The 19,784-nt window shown below is 39.8% G+C and overlaps 1 protein-coding gene across 1 annotated transcript in view; it reads right to left on the bottom strand.

Annotated features, from left to right (window-relative positions):
• The window catches only part of LOC121314142 (integrin alpha-1-like), a 59,926-nt gene extending 58,736 nt beyond the window's left edge, over positions 1 to 1,190 (bottom strand). The window contains exon 1 of the mRNA XM_041247112.1: positions 825 to 1,190. Coding sequence (XP_041103046.1) covers positions 825 to 894 — 70 coding nt within the window. The 5' untranslated portion in view covers positions 895 to 1,190. The remainder of the gene's footprint in view (positions 1 to 824) is intronic.
• Positions 1,191 to 19,784: the final 18,594 nt, after the last annotated feature.

Raw genomic sequence — 19,784 nt, 5'->3', positions numbered from 1 at the left:
TTGTATTTCCTTGGCTCTTTCTGGGAAGCATTCATAGATTTGCTGTATTATCTGCATTATTACAATGTACTGTATATTCAGAAGGCTAGAAGAACAAGCCAGCTAGAAGGCCAAGTCATTTATCAACAGCAATGCACTGCTAGAAGTAACACAAACATTCATTCCATTCTGAGGTTATTAAATTCACTAGATTTATTTTAAGTGCTAGTATTTAAAAACAAAAACTTACCTAGAGCTACAGTTATTTTAAATCATACTTTTTCCAAAGTCAATAATTTACATTGTTTGTGGGAGATTCCATATATAGTATCATAATGCACTGCAAAAAAAAAAGTTTGTAGTCTTTTCAAATTAGAATATCCATTGAAATTGTTATTTATTCTTCAGTCTCTTGTTTCTTTTAAAAAGGCTGTAATCATCACTTGTCAGGAAGACACAAATAATGACAGACAAACAGTCCCAGGGGTCCAGTCATTCCTCTGCACTTACTGTACTGCAGTGGCAGTTAGTCAATCAGAGAAAGCAAACCGAAAACTCAAAGACACATTTAAGGTGCTCTACAGAGCCTTTTAAAGGATACTCATATTCCAACACTCTAGAACTCCTGGAGAATGCCCTTCATGTACTGTTAAATGTAACACTTCACTTGTTAACTGACTCCAATACTAATTGTGAAACTCTAATACATCAATCTTTTACTATGACAGCTAGGTGACAGACTTGTTAAAATGAAACTTAATTAAACACTTTTGTCACTGTCCATCTTTATAATAAAAATTTCACATTCCATTAAGCAAGCAGGATTTGACAGCAAATACACTTACCTTGTAGCATACATATGCTAACATGTTCCACTCTGAAAAACATGCTGAGCTCCATGAGAACAGGACCCATATGCTGCTTCTGTTCTTTCAGGCTGAGGCTCGCTGTTGAACTAAATTCTCATAAATATCTTCAGAAGCACTGGGGAGCTTGAACTATGGGAATTCAGCAGGCATTTCCTGTTTCAGTTGTCTTAAACACATCTGCATCCACACTATCCTAATTGTCACTAGTGCTGCACTAACTTTTCAAATCCTTCTTTACAGCAGTGTTAAATTAGCAGCAGTTAAAGATGATGCCCTCATCACAGGACGACATCTCTTTGGCTCTAGCTTATTGTGCGTCTAGGGGAGAGAGATACAGAGACAGAGAGCCCTCGCAGGAACAAAGTGTTGATTTTACTCAGAGGAGCTTGTGGGCGTCAAGTAGGAGTGGACAAAATTTTTTTAAAAAAGCATTTAAGAAAGTAACTGCTGCTCTTATATGGTAATGCCTTTAATTCTGTTTAATGGAATCACATGGATGAATAACTGGGTTAAAGTGCTACACTGTGTTAAACCAGCTCCAGGAAAGCTGAACACAAGGGCTTTTGAAGAACTGCAGTATTGACAACATACTGTACTTGTTCACATACCATTGCTGCATTCACTATTTCACATGAGCATCATGCACAGGGTTTTTGGCTTACTTTATTCATTGAAATGCATTGGGTCATGCTCTATATTAGGTGGGTAATTCCATAGTAGTCAGTGAGATACATGGGTAACACTTTACAAGAAGTGTCTCTTATTAATGTGTATTTACATCGTAGTTACTGAGTAAATACACATGTACTTACAATGTACTTAATGTGTACATTTTTCATGACAATAATGTTGTTGAATGCACAAACCCATGAAGTATATATATTTTTAAAATGCTCACCTGTTCCTGATTATTGTGTACATGCATTCTGGTTTAATTGTATATAACAATCAGGTCAATAAGCAATCTAACTTTACTTTTTCCTTTCATTTATTGTGTATTCTGGGGCGATAATAATATTGCTATTGTCAATATGAGGCAATGCATGGTATTGTAAAACCTTGATAACAACTGAATCATAGTCCCAGGCTCATATTTGGAGCCATCACCACTACTCCCTAGCAGTCTTTCTTTATACAAACGTTAAATAGTAGTAAACAATTTTTATTACTATGACTATTTCCTGTACAGGTTGTGTGGGTGCAGACAGATAGAGCATTTCTGTCTGGAAAGATATCTACATTGCCTTCCAAACTAGGTAAATGATGATGGTCTTTAGATCAGCCAATGTTTAGTTTAATAAAATTAACTTTAAACCCCTGTGGCAAAGTGGCCCACCCCTGGGCTATTTATTTGTGTTGTATGTTGAGAGTAATGTTGGTGTATAGTCATTGGTACACAGGATATAAATGGGTCTGTGTAACATGAGTGGTTTCAAATGTATATTTGTATTTAAGCACAAGGATTGCACAGCACTTCACATGCAGGTAAAATGTAATAATATGCGAGCATGTGGAATTGCACTTTATTAATTCACGTGCAGTTGTATCGCGACTCCAATTGTCTTACAGCCTTTTATTTTCTGTTTGTTCATTTATTAAATGCTGAGCAAAACCAAGCGCTCAGCTTCACCAAACTTCACCTCTCTGTTTATTTTGTGTTGGTTCCCCACTGCAGCCGTCTTTGTGACACATGGTGTAAGAACCAATATAACCAGCGCCTCCTAGACGCAGACCAGAGCGGGAACCGCAGTTTTTTTTGAGGGAAAAAAAAGGACTGTTGTTTTTTTTTTTGTGTGTGTGGAAAAGAAGTGATTTTGGATTACAAAAAAAATGAACAATAATAATAATAATAATAAAGAAATGGGGAAAAGAAGCAGGAGAGGAAAGCGGCAGCAATAACCTCAGGAGGAGGAGGAGGACACAGAGGAGATCCGCCTGAAGGCTAGGAACCCAGGGCGATATGACCAGCCGTCGCCCCCCTCTGCAAACATTGCTTTTCTAGCTATCCCTTCCACAGTTATGAAGAGGAGGAACTAGTGCCCAGATGTGAGGAACCTGTTCGTCCTATGCCTGAGTGGGAGGAGCCTGAGCATCCAGCACCCAGAAGGGGGGGGCACAGGCAACTACTGCCCACAAACGGGGAGTCGGTGCATCCATGGCCCAAGAAGGGGCAGGATCCAAGGAGGAGACAGAGCCTTTCCCGTCCTCTGAGGAGATGCTGGACTGGGTGTTGGACCCGTATTGGAGCAGGGAGGACCTCCACTGGTTGTTGACCTGCTGTGGGCCAGAGATGGGGAACGTTGGGAACACTGGGAACAACACTACTACCCAGAGCCCTTTGTGAACCCGGCAGCCGTGGTGATCAACTACTTGGCTGCTAATATGGGACTGCCCCAGCAGGTTGAATTTCCCTACCTACACCCTCATTGGGCTGAAGGGAGACTACTTGTAGCTCCCATCTCCACCAGCAGAGGAAGAATGCCTGCTGGTTTTGCCTCCAGAGCCAGAGGGAGAGGTTCCACCACTGTCTCCAGAGCAGGAGGGAGAGCTGCACCAGTCCCCTGCAAGTGAGGGAGAGCCGCACCAGTCCCCTATAACAAGGGTAGACTAGATGCCACTCCCACCTCCATCACCAGAAGACTACACACTGGTCCCACCTCCGTCGTCAGGAGACTACACGCTGCTCCCACCTCCGTTGCCAGGAGACCTCATGCTGCTCCCATCTACATCGTCAGGAGGTTACATACTGCTCCCACCTCCACCGCTTCCACTGCCAGGAGCAGAGCAGCAGGATCTGCCTCTGCCTCTTCCATTGCCAGGAGCAGAGCAGCAGGAGCTTCCTCTGCCTCCGCCACCAACACCGTCCCTTTCTACCAGCAGAGGGTGAATGCCTGCTGGTATCACTTCCCCCACCATCACGAGGAGAGGAGCTGGAGCTGCCTCTGCCTCCATCACCATCAGGGGGAGAGGAGCAGGAGCTGTCTCTCCCTTCACCAGAAGAACCAGGACTAGATGCTGGCGGTCCTCAGCAGCCCTTGCATAGGCTGCTGAGGGAAGCACGGGGAAGAAACGCTCAGCCGCAGTGGCCGAGAAGAGGGCTAAAACCTGCACCCCAGCTTGTCCTGACTTCCTGCAAATCACTGCTCGGGGATGCCTGCACGACACTGCCCAAGGATGCCTTCATGTCTACGTTCAGGGATGCCTGCCTTGCATCACCCAAGCATGCCTTCACGTCTTACAGTTTATTCTTCATTTCTTGTTTTAAAATATTTTACAAAACCATACCTGAATAAAAGAAACGCTCTTAACTCCAGTTTAACTCATATCAGTATTCTGATAGGATTTGCAATGTATCTCATGAAAACGGGAGAATCATTGAAGTCATGATTTAGCAGCACAGCCTGAAGGAATTGCAATGCATCTCAAGACAGTTAACAAAAAGTAGAGATTACTGGTGTGTGCTCATTTTCTTGCTGAATAATCTCTGGATGGTGATGCTAGCGTATTGAAATATGATCAATCAGACTAGCTCAGCGGATGGTGTATGGACAGTAAATATCAATTTACAATGTGAATACACAGGAGTCTGCAGCATAGACTGTTACATAAGTTAAAACCATACACTAACATTAGTCATTAAGATGGAACTGAAACCTAAAAAGCAGTATGATGTTTTATGAATACTGTCCTCTATTTTTTAAATAACTGCTTGTCTGCCAGCATTTTTTTTTATATGCAACAGAAACTTATTTTCCTGTCTTACAGCATCATATAACATCCCATCACACACTCAGTGTGCGCAGTTGTGTAAGTGCGCCTCTAATAACCATGCTTGACCTTTGTCCATTGAAGCAATAGCACGGGCAGGAAGGAAACATGCTTAGTACGAATAACTGATAATTACGTGTGTTGCCAGTTCAAGTTTCTTATTGTGTCACTTACTAAACTGTTATTTCCATTTACTGTTTAAAAGGCAATGTTTCATTGTAACTGAAGCAGTTTTTGTGTTGTCTTTTTTATTGGAAGACAGTTGAATTCACAATGTGCACATACTGTAGTTGTACCTTATTTAGTTTATGCCTTTGCTTTTGCTTTGATTTCTACCATTTCTATCATATTAGGATAGCATGCTTTGCCAAGAGCATGGTATTGAAAACAAGCAAAAAGACAAAATAATCAGACAACAACAGATAGAAAAGAAATTTCAGGATCTGAGATATGATTGAATGCAACTGAATAGTGATTGATGCAATATAACATATGATTTAAAGACGATAATAAATTTGGCCGGAGGCCCTGTCCAGGGTACACGACTGTTACCTGCATTGCTGGCCGGCCAGGCGAATACACGAACGATATCATGCAATCCTGGTGCCGCAGATAGAGTGTGGCTATGGGCTACCCTCCCCCAAAAGACAAAGCCTCCGAGCCATGAGTGAATAAACAACGACGAGAGCGCATTGCCAATATGAAATGATAATGAAGGTAAGCAACTGAACACAAGTCCTGCCTCCCGCAGCATGACTGCCCTGAAGGATGAGACCAGCCTCTCCAGCCTGACCACTCAACCCACAGACTAAAACAAACTGCTCAGCACTCAGGTAGGGAAAACTCCCCTACTTACTTTTTTTTTTTTTTAAATTTCGATGGTAGGAGAAAACCTTAACGAACACATGGATGATGGTAGCCCTTCTTCCAGGCTCTAAAATTGTCATCTCCCCCATTTTGACTTGTATACGCTCCTATGTGCCCCTAGTGATTGAGAGGCCAAAAAAAAAAAAGAAGCGACATGAATGCAAGCCACACTGCCGGCGCTTGGAAATGATACGTTGATTAGTGGGCGGATTCTCCTTCCGGAAGGACAGCACATTTTGTGTTTGGTTTGGCTCACAGCTACAGAAGCATCAACAGTATAATCAAACACATCAACAGAACCGCTAAAGCATCAGTGTAAACAGCACAATCAGACACATCAACAGAACCGCTAAAGTATCAGAAGCATCAACAGCACAATCAGACACATCAACAAAACCGCTAAAGCATCAGAAGCATTAACAGCATAATCCAACACTGTTACTTTTGGTAATTAACACTTCTGTGCTTTTGCTAATTTTGTTGGCGATTCGCTGACGGTTCTTATGCTTTTGACAAGTTCAAAGGTCATGGAATCAGATTTCTGAGGAATCCAGCAGTATCCAAAAGGAGCCTGCTACTAGGATTCTACAGGTGAATGCCAGGTGGATTCCACAGCATTGCAGATACCGAACTCGCATACAAAGGTCAAAGAAAGAGACAAAGTAAATCAGGTAATAGGACACTTTTAAGTACTAGACTATGGGTTCTCTTTAGGAAATCAGTAATAAACCCTGTCAGTCGTGTATTTGAGGAAGAAACTTGTATAACAGTGAGTGCTGTACACTGAACAGTACAGCTGACATCTGTGGCCTAGTTTCCTTCAGTTCAAAGCCATTCAACTAAACCAATCAGGAATCCCTTGACATATGAGCAGATTGAATTTGTTCATTTAGGTGACTGTTCAGTTTCAAGCTACTATGGTTTGAGAGATATTGGCTTTTCTGAAGCAGAAGGGCCGGATTCATACAAAACAGTGAATGGGGACAGGACAACATAAATAACATTAGTGTTATTTATCAGAGTTTATGTCAAACAATAGGGCTTCCATAGGGCATTTAACCAACAGAAGAGAATTCCACTCTGAATGATGCTCTGTGCATGTTGTTGGTAGTGGCTTTGCCACACTAGAAATCAACTGTTGTCAGTTACCTCTGCTGTGTGCCCCTGACGAATTTAACCAGCCATTCCCTCTGTGTGATTTCAAAGTGGATTTAATTGGCCTGTTAATTATTGGTTGTGAGGCCTGTGACTTAACATGACGAGTGATGCAGTAAAGTGAGTGCCTGAAGAATAGGCATGGCTGAAGCATGTGTAACTCAAAGAAATGGATTAAAACTACTGTGTTTGTGATAGTGGAAAATACTGCACTTGTCTCGGGCAACCAGACAACCGTCACAGTTTTCAACCTTCGTTTTTTGTTCTGGTCAGAAACGGTAAAATTCTTAAATCGTCCCGGTTTTGCAATTGTATTCAAATTTTTTTTAAAGCACAAAACTGTGTAAGTGACTCAGTATAGTATTCTATTAGGTTGTAAGAAATGTGAAATATGCGTATAATAATAAATGCTAATAGCGGATCTAGTTTCTAATCATTTTTTTATGTTCATTTAACATGTTTTATTTAGATGACAATAGAAAGAAAACAATGAGCTGTTATGGTCAGCAATAAATACACCCCATGTTTAATTTTAAAATGATAACTGTTATGATATACTGTTTTTTTTTTTAATTGCTACGGCATCAGTGAATTGAAAGTGTCCCTGTTATTCACTCTGGAAATCAGGTAACTTTCTATCTATAGTATGCTATGTGGTCCAGTGGTTAAAGAACTGGGCTTAAAACCAGGCGGTCCCTGGTTCAAATCCTAGCTCAGCCACTCACTCATTTTGTGATTTTGAGCAAGTCGCTTAACCTCCTTGTGCTCCATATTTCAGGTGAGACGCAACTGATTTATAGTTCGCACTCCCTAGTCTTGTGTCTTGTAAAGCGCTTTATGATGGTGGTCCACTATGAAAGGCGCGATATAAAGATTGTTAATTGCAGCTGTGAGCCACTAGTGGCCTCTCTCTATTGCAGCCGTAACCAGCAAATACATTATACTAAAATACTGGTGTTGCTTAAAAAGCCACATAGACAAGCATGGATGTCACAGTTTTACATACTGTATCTGTAGTCCTCACTTAAAACATGTGTTTATTAAATCATGGGGCCCTCAGGACAATTAACCAAATTCAAATGCACACACTTCCTTGTTATAAACACCACTCCTTAAAGGGACAACTCCTGCTTCAGCAAACTAAGGACCAGTGCTGTATATTACAGCAGGCCCAGGGTGTGTGGGAGGTGAAATAGCACAGAACTGTTTTTTTCTTTTAAGTTTACATAATGGGCCCATCTGCTATATTATGGGAAAATACTGTAGCATTAACTGTTTACTATTCCATGCAAATGTTGTATAGAAAATGAGTAAAAAACAAGGCTTGATCATGGGGGGAGTCATCAAATTCTCAAGCAGTATACTGAAATGAAGCACAGCTACTGGATATATTAAAAAGGAAAATGTTTTGATCTAAAACACCAGTCCATTCGTAATTGAAACGAAGCTGGCGCAAGTTGTAAATGCTGAAGTAGCAAAGTCAGATGTGTTCAAACAGATGAGATCCTGCTGTACGGCTTTGTCAAGCTAAAATCCTGCCTTTATAGCCAACATCTGACAGAGCCAAGTGGAGCTTGAGCTAAAAAAAGAAAGCCAAAGCAAATGAGCTGGGATTGGTTTGAGTCAGCCCTCCACAGAGACACAGACTGCACTGCTCAAGTGCCAGACCAGGCCGAGCTGAACCTTCATCTTCAATTAATATTGCTCATAGTGGGGAGAATGCATGACAGGCTAAAATACATGATAGGACCCTCCTGAAAGAATATAAATAAATAAATAAATACATACCTACATACATAAATACATAAATAAATAAAAAATACTGGTGAAAAAGATCATTTGCCTGTGTAACGGACAGTGTTGTCAATTTGCTCTTGGCTTACGCTTATAAACATTAACAAATATAACAGGCTAATATAACAGATTAGTTAAATCTGGTTTAAAGCCTCTGCACCAACAATTGACAATTAAAAGCTGTTTTTCGATAGCTACAGTACATATAAACACAGTCTTTTCCTGTTTCCTACTTGGCATGAGCATAGTCACGTAAAAGCATTTGCATACACACAACGCTGTGGATTTGAATGCATTCACAGATACACACAATGCTGTGGATTTGAATGCATTCACATACACACAACGCTGTGGATTTGAATGCATTCACATACACACAACCCTGTGGATTTGAATGCATTCACATACACACAACCATGTGGATTTGAATGCATTTGCATATACACACAGCGATGTGGATTTGAATGCATTCACAGATACACACGATTTGAAGGCTGACTGTTGTTGACAGTTGCCTGTAAAACAGTATTAATGTGAACAAGATACAACAGTCCTGACTATCTCATCTTACTCTGTGTCTTGTTGCTCTTGAATGCTGTGCATAAATGCTACCAGCATGGGCAAGGGAACATAACGTTTCTGGCAAGCTGTAGCTAAAGAGGGAGGTGTTTATATAAAACATATTTGAGTGTCTGCTGGGGATCATTTCCAGTTCCTTGGGGGCTGTGGAAGGAATGACAGCTTTCCGACTGAAGGGGGAATTGCAATGTTTTTATGCTGTATGACTGCATGATAATTATTTATTGAAAAGGAAGCTTTATTGAAACCAATTAATGTAGATATGTATTTTTAAGAGGGTGTACTGTAACTTGTAGTAAACGAAACAGACATTTGTATTTAATGTTTATTTTTTAGTATGCAGTGTGCACTGTTCGGCAACTTGATGTTATATTGGACTGTCTTTACTGAATTCTCATAAAATCGCTTCGATATTCCCACTGCATTGTTTTTAAAAGGCAAAATCTGTTTCACAACATATGGAAACAAAAGGGAATTTAAAATCTTGTAAGTGAAGTATTTGTCTGCTTAGTTTGTGTTTTTTTGACAAAGCAAAAAGTGGATCCAGACAGCCAACTGCACTGCACTCTGTAGAATCATTCATCTCTCATGATGGCGCAAAACTAAAAACATTCTTAGTGATATGCCTAAGTGGTTTGAATGTGAGCATGAAAATGAAATTCTGTTGTCAAAGGAAAATGAGTGCTGCAATATATATTTTAACAATGGAAACAGTTACCATTCCCCCAAAATGCAGTTTCACTGAATCACTCAATGGCATACTATAGGCTGTTGCATGTTTAACCAACTTTGACAAGGCGAGGCAAACCACTGCACTGTCTAGCCAAGATATTACCTGTACAAAAGAATCAGGCTTGCTTGAGAGACCTGATGTGTTCTCTTCAGGTACACTGACTTACACCAACGGGGTGTGGCAAAGTGGCTAGTGAAGGGGAACAGGTGTAGCGGTGATGCGATGCAGGAGTGACAGGCAGACAACGGTATCCAGTGAAAAAGGTGCTTTAATTATAATCCAGGTCTGGTGATCGTAAAATAATAAATCCCTGACTATACACAACAATGTGTAAAGTGCGGGGATAACGATAACAGGGCACAGTCCCGAACAATAACGAATACATGGTCACCAGTCCTGGGTGAGTGCAGACGTGTGTGTGCAGTGGTGAAGACACGGGTAATTCATGACGGTTGGTGCAGTGGTGATTGATTAGTGCTTACCCTCGCCGACAGCTCCGGATTTGTGCGTTTAGCTGTCTAGTGGTGAAAACACAGACAGTTATTTACACAGACACAAACAACACACAACACTCTTTCTTTAAATGAGAGCTCCTCTCTCAGTCCTTCTCTCTTTCCAGTGTTTACCCAAACGAAGGAAAAGATCAGCGTTACCCTGGCCCCTATATGTACTCCCGCATGACATCTAGGTAAACGATTGCAGCTGCCTTATTACTTGCAGCTGCCCCTCGTTTACCTTTCAGGTCAATACGGTCTTACAACAGAGTCTCGCTTCTTTCCAGGCTGACCGACTTCCCGGTCCCGGAAATGAACTGTCAGGCCAGCCCTTCCAGATACTTCTTCTCTCATTCTTTAGTGCCCTTACAGGTCGGGAGGGAGATTTATCACCAGAACTCATTGTATTTCTGTCACAAGGGGTCAGTCTAATCCCAACTCTTCCACATGCATCCTACTCAATGCTACACAAGTTAATGGGCTTGCACAGGCTGACAAGTCCAATAGCAAGTATTGGAGCAGACAGTACAGTTGGCAACCTTGGGTTTCAAATCAGAACGCTGATTTCTGAACTGGTTGAATGTATCTACCATCTGCAGAGGAGGGAAGAGCAGATGACAAACTGTAATCTGTGCCAAGACAAGCCTGACTTGGGACTCTGGTGTGAATTTCAGCAATGACCAGTCTACCCTGATCCAAACTAATAGTTTGCTGGTTTTCGAATAGTCCTGCTGGTTCAAGAAACTTTATGCTGATTTAAGAGTTTGTTAAGCTGGTTAAAGTCCTATACTGTAAATGCCTAAATTCAATCCATTGTTGTCTACACTTCTAAATGAATCACAAGTAAAATTGTATGCCCACATTACCTGAATCATAACACAGGCAGCATACAGTGAGACTAGGGTATATGAGATAGTTTGCAGATTATGATTTCCATTACATAACACTAGATGTTAAAACTTCATGCTGATTTGAACTCGGCTCTCGCCAAGATAAGCACCAACTAAAATGTAGCTTTACAGTAAACTAATGTGCTCCGTCTGCATCTGCATCCATATGCGTTTCTTTCTATCTGATGATGTAGATATCCTTCTTTCTGGTGTTGATGGCTGAAGTGTAATGCTGGCTCAAGGGATCAGCCTATTTTGCCTTCCTGGCACATCAGCACACACAACGGCTGCAATGCTGGCTCCAGGGATCAACCATAGTGCGGCCTCCCTAGCGCATCAGCATGACAACCGTCTGAATTGAGCCAAGTAAGGTACATTTCTGGGGTCTTCAAGTGGGCACCTTCCGTTTTTCGTTGACTAGCCCACGACACCTCAAGGAGGCTCAACAGTGATTCGTCCCCCACTCAACTCAGCCCAGCTTACATACCCTTACATCAATGTTGCTTTCTTTCTATTGTGCTTGAGATCCCTGGCCAGATTCTTTCTGTCTCAACCACATCCATTTGCTGCTCCTTTCTGCTGCTTCAGATAAGTTCTTCACTGTGTGATGCAACTCTTGTCCACTGAACCCGATATTTCTGAGAAACCGAGTTGTAGAGTGTGCCGCAAATCCTCGACAACCCTTCCGCTGGGTAAACCAAGACTCACCATCTGTGCTGTTCCGCTTCAGCAGCTAGTTGAGCATACCAAAGTTTCTTCCTCTCATACGCCTCATCCACAGCATCCTTCCATGGCACTGTTAACTCTACCAGATGACAAGGTGTGCTGATCCAGACCACAAGACAATATCTGGTCAAAGGTTAATGGTGGCAATCTCAGGTGGAAAAAAAAGCTGTTGACCAACATCTGCCAGCATTTTCCAGTCTCTAGAAGCTTCCAGTTTTCCTGGATGAGGCTTGGTTTTAACATCTTTTCTTGGTGGTTGCTCTCCTGGATGGAGGAATATTGTCTTTTGTGTATAATGCTTTGATGGAACTGGTGGCAACTTATTGTTCAGATTACGCTTGTCTTCCAATGCTAAGGCCAAACATCGCAGAACCAGGAAACACAATAACACAGTATGTGAGTGGATAAGCTGTACATAAAGCTGTAGATTGTTTGTACATTATTTGTGAAGTACCTTACTAGATACCAGGATCACTGTCTTGCTAACTGAATTTCCAAGACAGAGAAGAGGGTTTCAGTAACAACAAGATTTTATTTTAGGATTCATATTGAATTAGATTTCTAGTGATTTATCAGACAAGATGAAAACTTTGTGCTCTGCAATATACCGGCTTGCAGTCTTAACCTGTGTTATATACAATCAGGACTGGCTCTCATTCATGATCTTACTCTGTATTATATACAATCAGGACTGGCTCTCATTCATGATCTTACTCTGTATTATCTACAATCAGGACTGGCTCTCATTCATGATCTTACTCTGTATTATATACAATCAGGACTGGCTTTCATTCATGATCTTACTCTGTATTATATACAATCAGGACTGGTTCTCATTCACAATCTTACTCTGATTTATATACAATCAGGACTGGCTCTCATTCATGATCTTACTCTGATTTGTATACAATCAAAACTGGCTCTCATTCATGATCTTACTTTGATTTATATTCAATCAGAACTGGCTCTCATTCACAACTTCAGGCTCCTTTTACACCTTCATTCCAGGAGGCTGTCACATTGTATTGATACTGAATGTGCATTCACAACAATGACTAATAATGACCATTCTTACTCCTATGACAATGTATTGTTCTATCATAAATCAGAACAAATTATTCAGTGCTATTGTGCTTAGCAACAGGTTAAGTGCAAGGAGAAGTCTGACCATGCTAAAACAACCCACATTCACTTTTTATCATACACCTGTGTTCCGATGAGGACCACTAGCTGTTACAGTTTCTGTTCTGGCTAGCAGCTTCCCAGTTAGTTTGACAGGAAATCATGCAGACACAGATAGACAGTAGCAGCAGTTACAACAACAGAACCCTGTGTTCTTAGACTATCCCTAATGGATTCCTGTGACCTTCTGTAACTTCTTAACTACATAATTAACTTTATTTAGATTCTTTTCATAATTGTCTCCATTTTTTTGTCAGCCCACATATTTGCCCTTTCAGTGCGGGATTTGAGGAATGCAGAAAACAGTGTTAAAGCTATAGATTTCAGCTATGACAGCGTGTGGCTGTACAGTGGGTGTATTGCTGTCTACTCTGTCAAGAGGGAGACATTCCACTTGTCAGATTGTTCTGTCCTTGTTTTTGGCACATGTGATGACTGATGGTCGAGTTGATAATGCCTTGTGCATGTGAGTTGTGGATTTCATACTACACTGATCTGTTGGGTTTGCTTCACAGTTATGTACAGCACATCCATTACTGACACCACACTGTCAATCCAATCATTTATCCCCTTTGTCCACATAGTGATGATGGCACACTAGTTATCTTAACCACAACATGTTCATCCCATAGCAAAACTAATGATTGAAAGACAAAGATGATAGACAAGTTTAAACAAATCAAAGAGAGTTCTTCCTTTATTAGGATATCTTCTCCGATGGTGTTTTCAGTTTTTGTTAGCGGTGTTGTTAGTGACAGTACAGTGGGCTCATGAAAGGGTTTATGTGTGCTTCCACCTCTCTAAATGAAGCTGTTTGTTAACGGTTGATAGTGCGATCATTTTAAAGTAGCTCACAGTTCATGTGGCAAGGACATCTGTAAAGCTGTTGGATTGAAATGTTCTGTTTTTGTCAGTTAGCCTGCCACCCTGTGGACAGCTACATCACACTACAACTTTTGCAGTGGATTTCCACATCCGTTCTTACAGTGCCTCACCATCACGTATGCACTATCCAGGTGGTAAAGCTTGTGGATGTTAGGCAGGGGGATTAAGCCCAGCACTTCACCAAGTGCACAGCTGGCTGTGGTGTTAGGTTATGGAGTGTTCTTATTCCAGGATAGTGACCTGGATGTGGTAGAGTGAGAGAGAGTTACCAGGAGGCAACATGTTATGGTGGGGTGTTTGAAATAAAACATATAGTTAAATGTATAACAGTTATTGGGCAGTTATTGAATCCACCATACAACAATAACACGACACTGGCCTGTTTTACTAAAACATTATTGCTCATTGTACTGTGTAGAGAGCTCTGTCTGTTGCCTAATAACAAGTCTATGAACTAAGCATTATACATTCAGGGATGCTTAGAACAAAAGTTTGGGAGAAAAAAACCTTGGAATATGAAATGAAACTACTCACATGGCACCAATACAAAGGCAAGGCAATGAGCAAGCAGCCTGAAGGAATGAGTGCAGGTGCAGGGGAGGTTCAGTGATAACATGCTGCACACATACAATATCCTTAGTCCAATAACCAACCTGCCACAAGTAAGCTGCTGTATTCAGGTTTCAGTTCATTGTGTACTGTATGTGTGTGCTTCCACCACAAGATGGGAGTATTTCTCTACAAAAGGCATTGTATTGGCTATTAAAACAGTAAACTCTGGTTGTAGTCATCATTATTATAACAGATGTCTTTATCCAAGGTGACTTACAGAGACTAGGGTGTGTGAACTATGCATCAGCTGCAGTCACTTACAACAACATCTCACTCAAATGATGGAGCACAAGGAGGTTATCGCCTATAAAGAACACCTCGATTAAATTGTGACATGATATTGTACTAAGAAACAATTTGTTTGAATACATGTTAAAAACAGCAAGTTCACTTGAATATGTGTATAATTAGGATTCTATATTTCAGTTCATTCATGCAGTATAATTAGTTTTAAATTGCCGGTCTTCTGAAATCACAAAATCATTTGTTACATTAACCCTATATTTCGAATGGACTATACAGTAGCATGGCAGTCTTCATCTGGCCATTGCTACAGTAATGCATCTCTTAGATTTGCCTTATAAATAACTTCACAGATTATAAGTTCTTAGAAACGTGTTTTAGTGTTTATTCAATCATTTATTTACAGTAGTGTGCATTGGTAGAACACCCCATTGCTTCTGTAGTTTTGATTTGTTGTGCATATGAAATAAAATCACTGGAACTGAAAATCTTTGAAAATTAGTAAAATAGGTAAATTAATTATTGTCTAATTTAATTGAGCCACACATGCAATTAATTTAAAATAGTTAGAGAAAAGGAAACATGGCCACACATGGTAAAATGCTTTTAGAACTTGTTTAAGATGCCTAACTAAAGCACAAAGTGGTATAACATTTTCACACATGAGTGCCTACTGTTTCTATATCACTAATTACTCACTGAAAATGTAAATCCTCACACCCAGCGGTTTTCATGCAGGCAGGTATATAAAGGATATAAATGACACATCTCGAGGTTCTAATACATTTGCACTTTATTTTATCTTCATTAGTATTTGAAGTTACTGGCAAATATTTTTTTACACAATAAACCCAAAGCTAAATATATAGAAATACTGATATTGACATGCATGGCAGCTGTCTGCATCATTTTTGGTACAACAGTATATACCTTGCAAGTCTCCAAATATTTGCACCAGATAGTAAATCATCTGGACACTAAGATGCAACTCTTAGCATGCTGTATGAAAAAAAATAATAAAAAAATACTGTTCAGTTGATCATAAGATCATCATTGGGGCTTGGGTCGTCCTCAGATGCAGTAAATGTAAATATCAGTGGCCTAGTCCTGCAGTTGGGTCAAGTCAGCCATCATAGTCCATTTTAAGTCTGAAAGCCTTATGGAAAATGACAGAGCTGCTAAATTGTAAAGTCTAGTGAACTAGCAGGAACAATAAGCTGTGCTGTCCAGGAGTCACCCCCTGAAGCACAATTGTCTCATGACAATCCCCTGACTGGAGCGCTTTGTGCACTATGGCTCAGGCATGTGTCATTGGTTTGAACTCAGTCTGTGTGTTGCTTGATTGTTGTATTGCAGTGCTTCATTAAAAAGCAAATGGTTTTCAACACGGGTAGCTGAATTTCACCATAGGGTAAAAAGCTGTGGAAGCTCTCTGTGGTGCATTTTGTGCCTTTTGGCTGGCAGGCAAATGGATGAAAAACATTAGCGGTTCTTGCCTCTCTGCATTTTGACAGTTTTTTGCTGGAGGGTTAGATCTTATGATCCAGTTACTATATGCTATCCAGGATTTAGTTGGTGCATTATGTTCTGTGTCTTATTCTATTAGTGAAGATCCATGTGATGTGCATTGAGGAAAGTTGTAATAATTTGGTGTATACCCTTGTAGATGTCATGGATACAGTAGAGAAGCCTGCATTTGGTTCTTTTGTTCCAAATTATATTGAATATATATGCCCGCAGCTAAGCTAAACAAAAATAACAGTGCCTTAGAAAACATTATGTGAGCTGTTTTATACTTTTCTTTCTAGGACAAGCAAAGTCTTAGTGGGGCCAAATGTTTATACTTCTATTTGCATTGCCCAGCTTGAAACATTCAGTGTCCAGAATTTATTATTGGTTACAGATGAATTTTAAAATGGTTAAATGAAGAGATTGCAGATAATTTATTATGGAACTTTGGGTAAACTCTGAACTGACTACATCTGCGTATTGGTTAAGTTTGCAAGTGAAAAAAAAACACTGATAGTAAGCAAAGAGTGGATATGCATCTCAGGCATTATATCAAAATAATTGTAAAAATACATGCAGCCACATAATGCAAGAACAGGCCTAGCAAGAGGAAATCCTAAAATGCACAAAGAAAATCCCCCTATGGGAATGATAATCAGCACATAATCCAACACACATAATAGCTGAAATAGTAGAAAAACAACTTAGGTCACATGTTGAGAAATTAAGAAGATATGTTAGGATACAACACAATTTTTAAAAAGACTTGAATCACTAAAGCACAACCTTCCAGAGAATACAATTTTATTTTGTATGGTAGTAAAATTCTTGTACCCAAGTATCCCTCGTAAAGAAACTTTAGAAGCTTGTCAAAAAGTACTAGATAATAGACTAGATAAATCAATACCAACAGCAGAGGTACTGAACATGATCAACGTAGTTTTAGAAAACAGTTATTTTACATTTGTTGATAAAAATTACAAACAAAACAATGGTACAGCAATAGGATCTAAATTAGGAATGCATGCATGGGGAAATGGTAGAACAATTGCTTAGAAAATCAAAAAGAGAACCTTTAGAATACATTCAATTTGTAGATATTTTTAGGGTTTGGACACAGAGAAGAATCTCTTTTCCAGTTTCATAAAATGGCAAATGAAATACACAGTAATATTAAAGTGAACCTTCGATGGACAAGAAAAGAAATATAATTATTAGTTACCACAGTAAAACCTGAAGAAGGTTTGTGGAAGGGGTGTGGTAATTCACTGACTAGGAGACAGACAGGTGTAATTGAAAACACCACACAGGTGCCCAGTTTTATTTGAGACCAGTTCTTGCTTTTTCCGGCAGAGGGCACTGTTGACCGTGAGCTGCCTATCAACGATGATAGACAGCACCACGGAAATATCACAGCTGGTACGCGAACAGCAAGTGCACTCGCAGGTGCTCAAAGAAATAATAATGAAAACCGAAAAGAACAAGGGAAAATAAAACGGTAATAAAACTAAAAATAAAAGGTGCTGCACTCGGCAGCGTTATCCCGGTCGCCGCTACCCGCATGACCCGGATCACCGTCCTACTCTGTCTGCTAACTAGCCTGCTCTTTTACAATACGCCGGGGTCTGCCCAAGGGTTCCCCGCTCTCTCTGTCTCGCTGTGAAACACTTTCTTTGTTTCGGCTGATTCCCGGTCCTGAATCAGAGCTTCCGCTCTCTCAGCGCGTCTAAGTGAGCAGACCTGAGGAAACAGCAGAGCATTTTTTTATAGGGCTAGCAACCTGCCAAGACTCGCCTCTCAGCCATTCAGAGGGGGGGAAAGTCCACCTCCCCCTGTCACTGCCATGACTCACAGGCGGTTGTTGGAAGACTGCCGCCCTCTTCCTGCAGTACTGTGAACACGCCAGCAGAGTCAGCACAGATCTTTCCCTGCTACAAGGTTCAATTGAGACTGACCTCTTCTGTAAACTTATTGACATGCACCAGTATTTACACATGTCCTCTGCAGATCCAATACAAACTAAAAGAGCAATCCCAAAGGTTCTAGGAATAAGAATATGAAGAATATGCTCTAAAGAAAGTGATTATGTAAATCAAAGACATGTATTAAAAACAAATCTTTAAAAAAGAGGATGCAAAAAAAGAATTATCAAGACAGAGTTAGGAAAAGTGGATAAACTGAAAATAGATGATCTTCTAGATTATAAAAATAGAGATAAAAAGGTCAAAAAGTCCCATTAGTAATGACTTACTCTAAACTTTTGCTCAATATTTCTAAGACAGTTTGGAAACACTTGCGGATTCTAGATAATTCAGAAAAATTGAAAAATGTATTTTTTAAGGCCCCAGTTGTAGCATTCAAAAGAGAAGCTAATTTATGTGATAGTTTAGTTCACAGCAAACATAAAAGAATAATTGACAGAATAGGTTCTACAAATACTTGCACTGGTACATGTAAAGTGTGTAAGTACATGGACAAAAGTAGAAATATAATTAAACATAAGAACAACACATATCCACTAAAACTAATACCTACTGTAAAAATATCAGTGTTGTTTATGGAATAATCTGTGAAAAATGTGATGAAATAAAATATGTTGGAGAGATTGGAACAACTTTACATAAAATAATTCAGAACCACCTTTCATTCATTAGAAATAAAAAAAATTGAATGAACCAATAGTACAGCACTTCACCAGTCAAGGACAATGTGACATTTAGAAGAATAAAAGAAAATGAAAGGATAAATAGACTGAACACGATTATGCCAGCGGGACTCAACAGAAAAGAATGAACTAATTAATTCCAATAAATATATAAAAGTTAAAAATAATTAAACAAAATTAATTCGAGAGTTGTGCATGCTGATGCGCTGGGGAGGCCAAATCAAGGCTGATCCTCAGAGCCAGCATTGCATGATAATATAAATATAAGTTTATATAAAATAATGTTAATTAGAATTAATATAGATTTAAAGATATAAGTAAAAATGGTGTCACCATATATAGAACACCATTATATCATGTAAGAATAAATCATGGATTTGAATATAAACAATAACAAGTAGTTGTCATGCTGTCAAACACCTATAAATACAGTGCCTATAGAAAGTCTACACCCACTTTTTTCACATTTTGTTGTGTCAGTGCCTCAGAGTTTCATGCATTTAAATGAGGATTTCTTTTCCACGTATCTACACACCATACTCCACATTGTTGAGGAGAAAAAAGTGTTTATTGAGAAAAAGATTATATATTAAAAATACAAAACTGAAAGATCATAATTGTATAAGTCTCCACCCTCCTGAGTTAATACTTGATGGAAGCACCTTTGGCAGCAATTACAGCTGTGAGTTTGTTGGGCTTGGTCTATACCAGCTTTGCACATATAGATTTGATAATATTTGACCATTCTTCTTTACAAAACTGTTCAAGCTCTATCAAGTTCCTTGGGGAGCATTGATGGACAGCAATCTTCAAGTCATGCCACACATTTTTGAT

This window comes from Polyodon spathula, chromosome 1 (genome assembly GCF_017654505.1).
Source record: "Polyodon spathula isolate WHYD16114869_AA chromosome 1, ASM1765450v1, whole genome shotgun sequence".
Classification (NCBI taxonomy): Eukaryota; Metazoa; Chordata; class Actinopteri; order Acipenseriformes; family Polyodontidae; genus Polyodon; species Polyodon spathula.
Note: the sequence above shows the minus strand (reverse complement) of the source record. Positions and strands in the feature narration are given on the sequence as shown.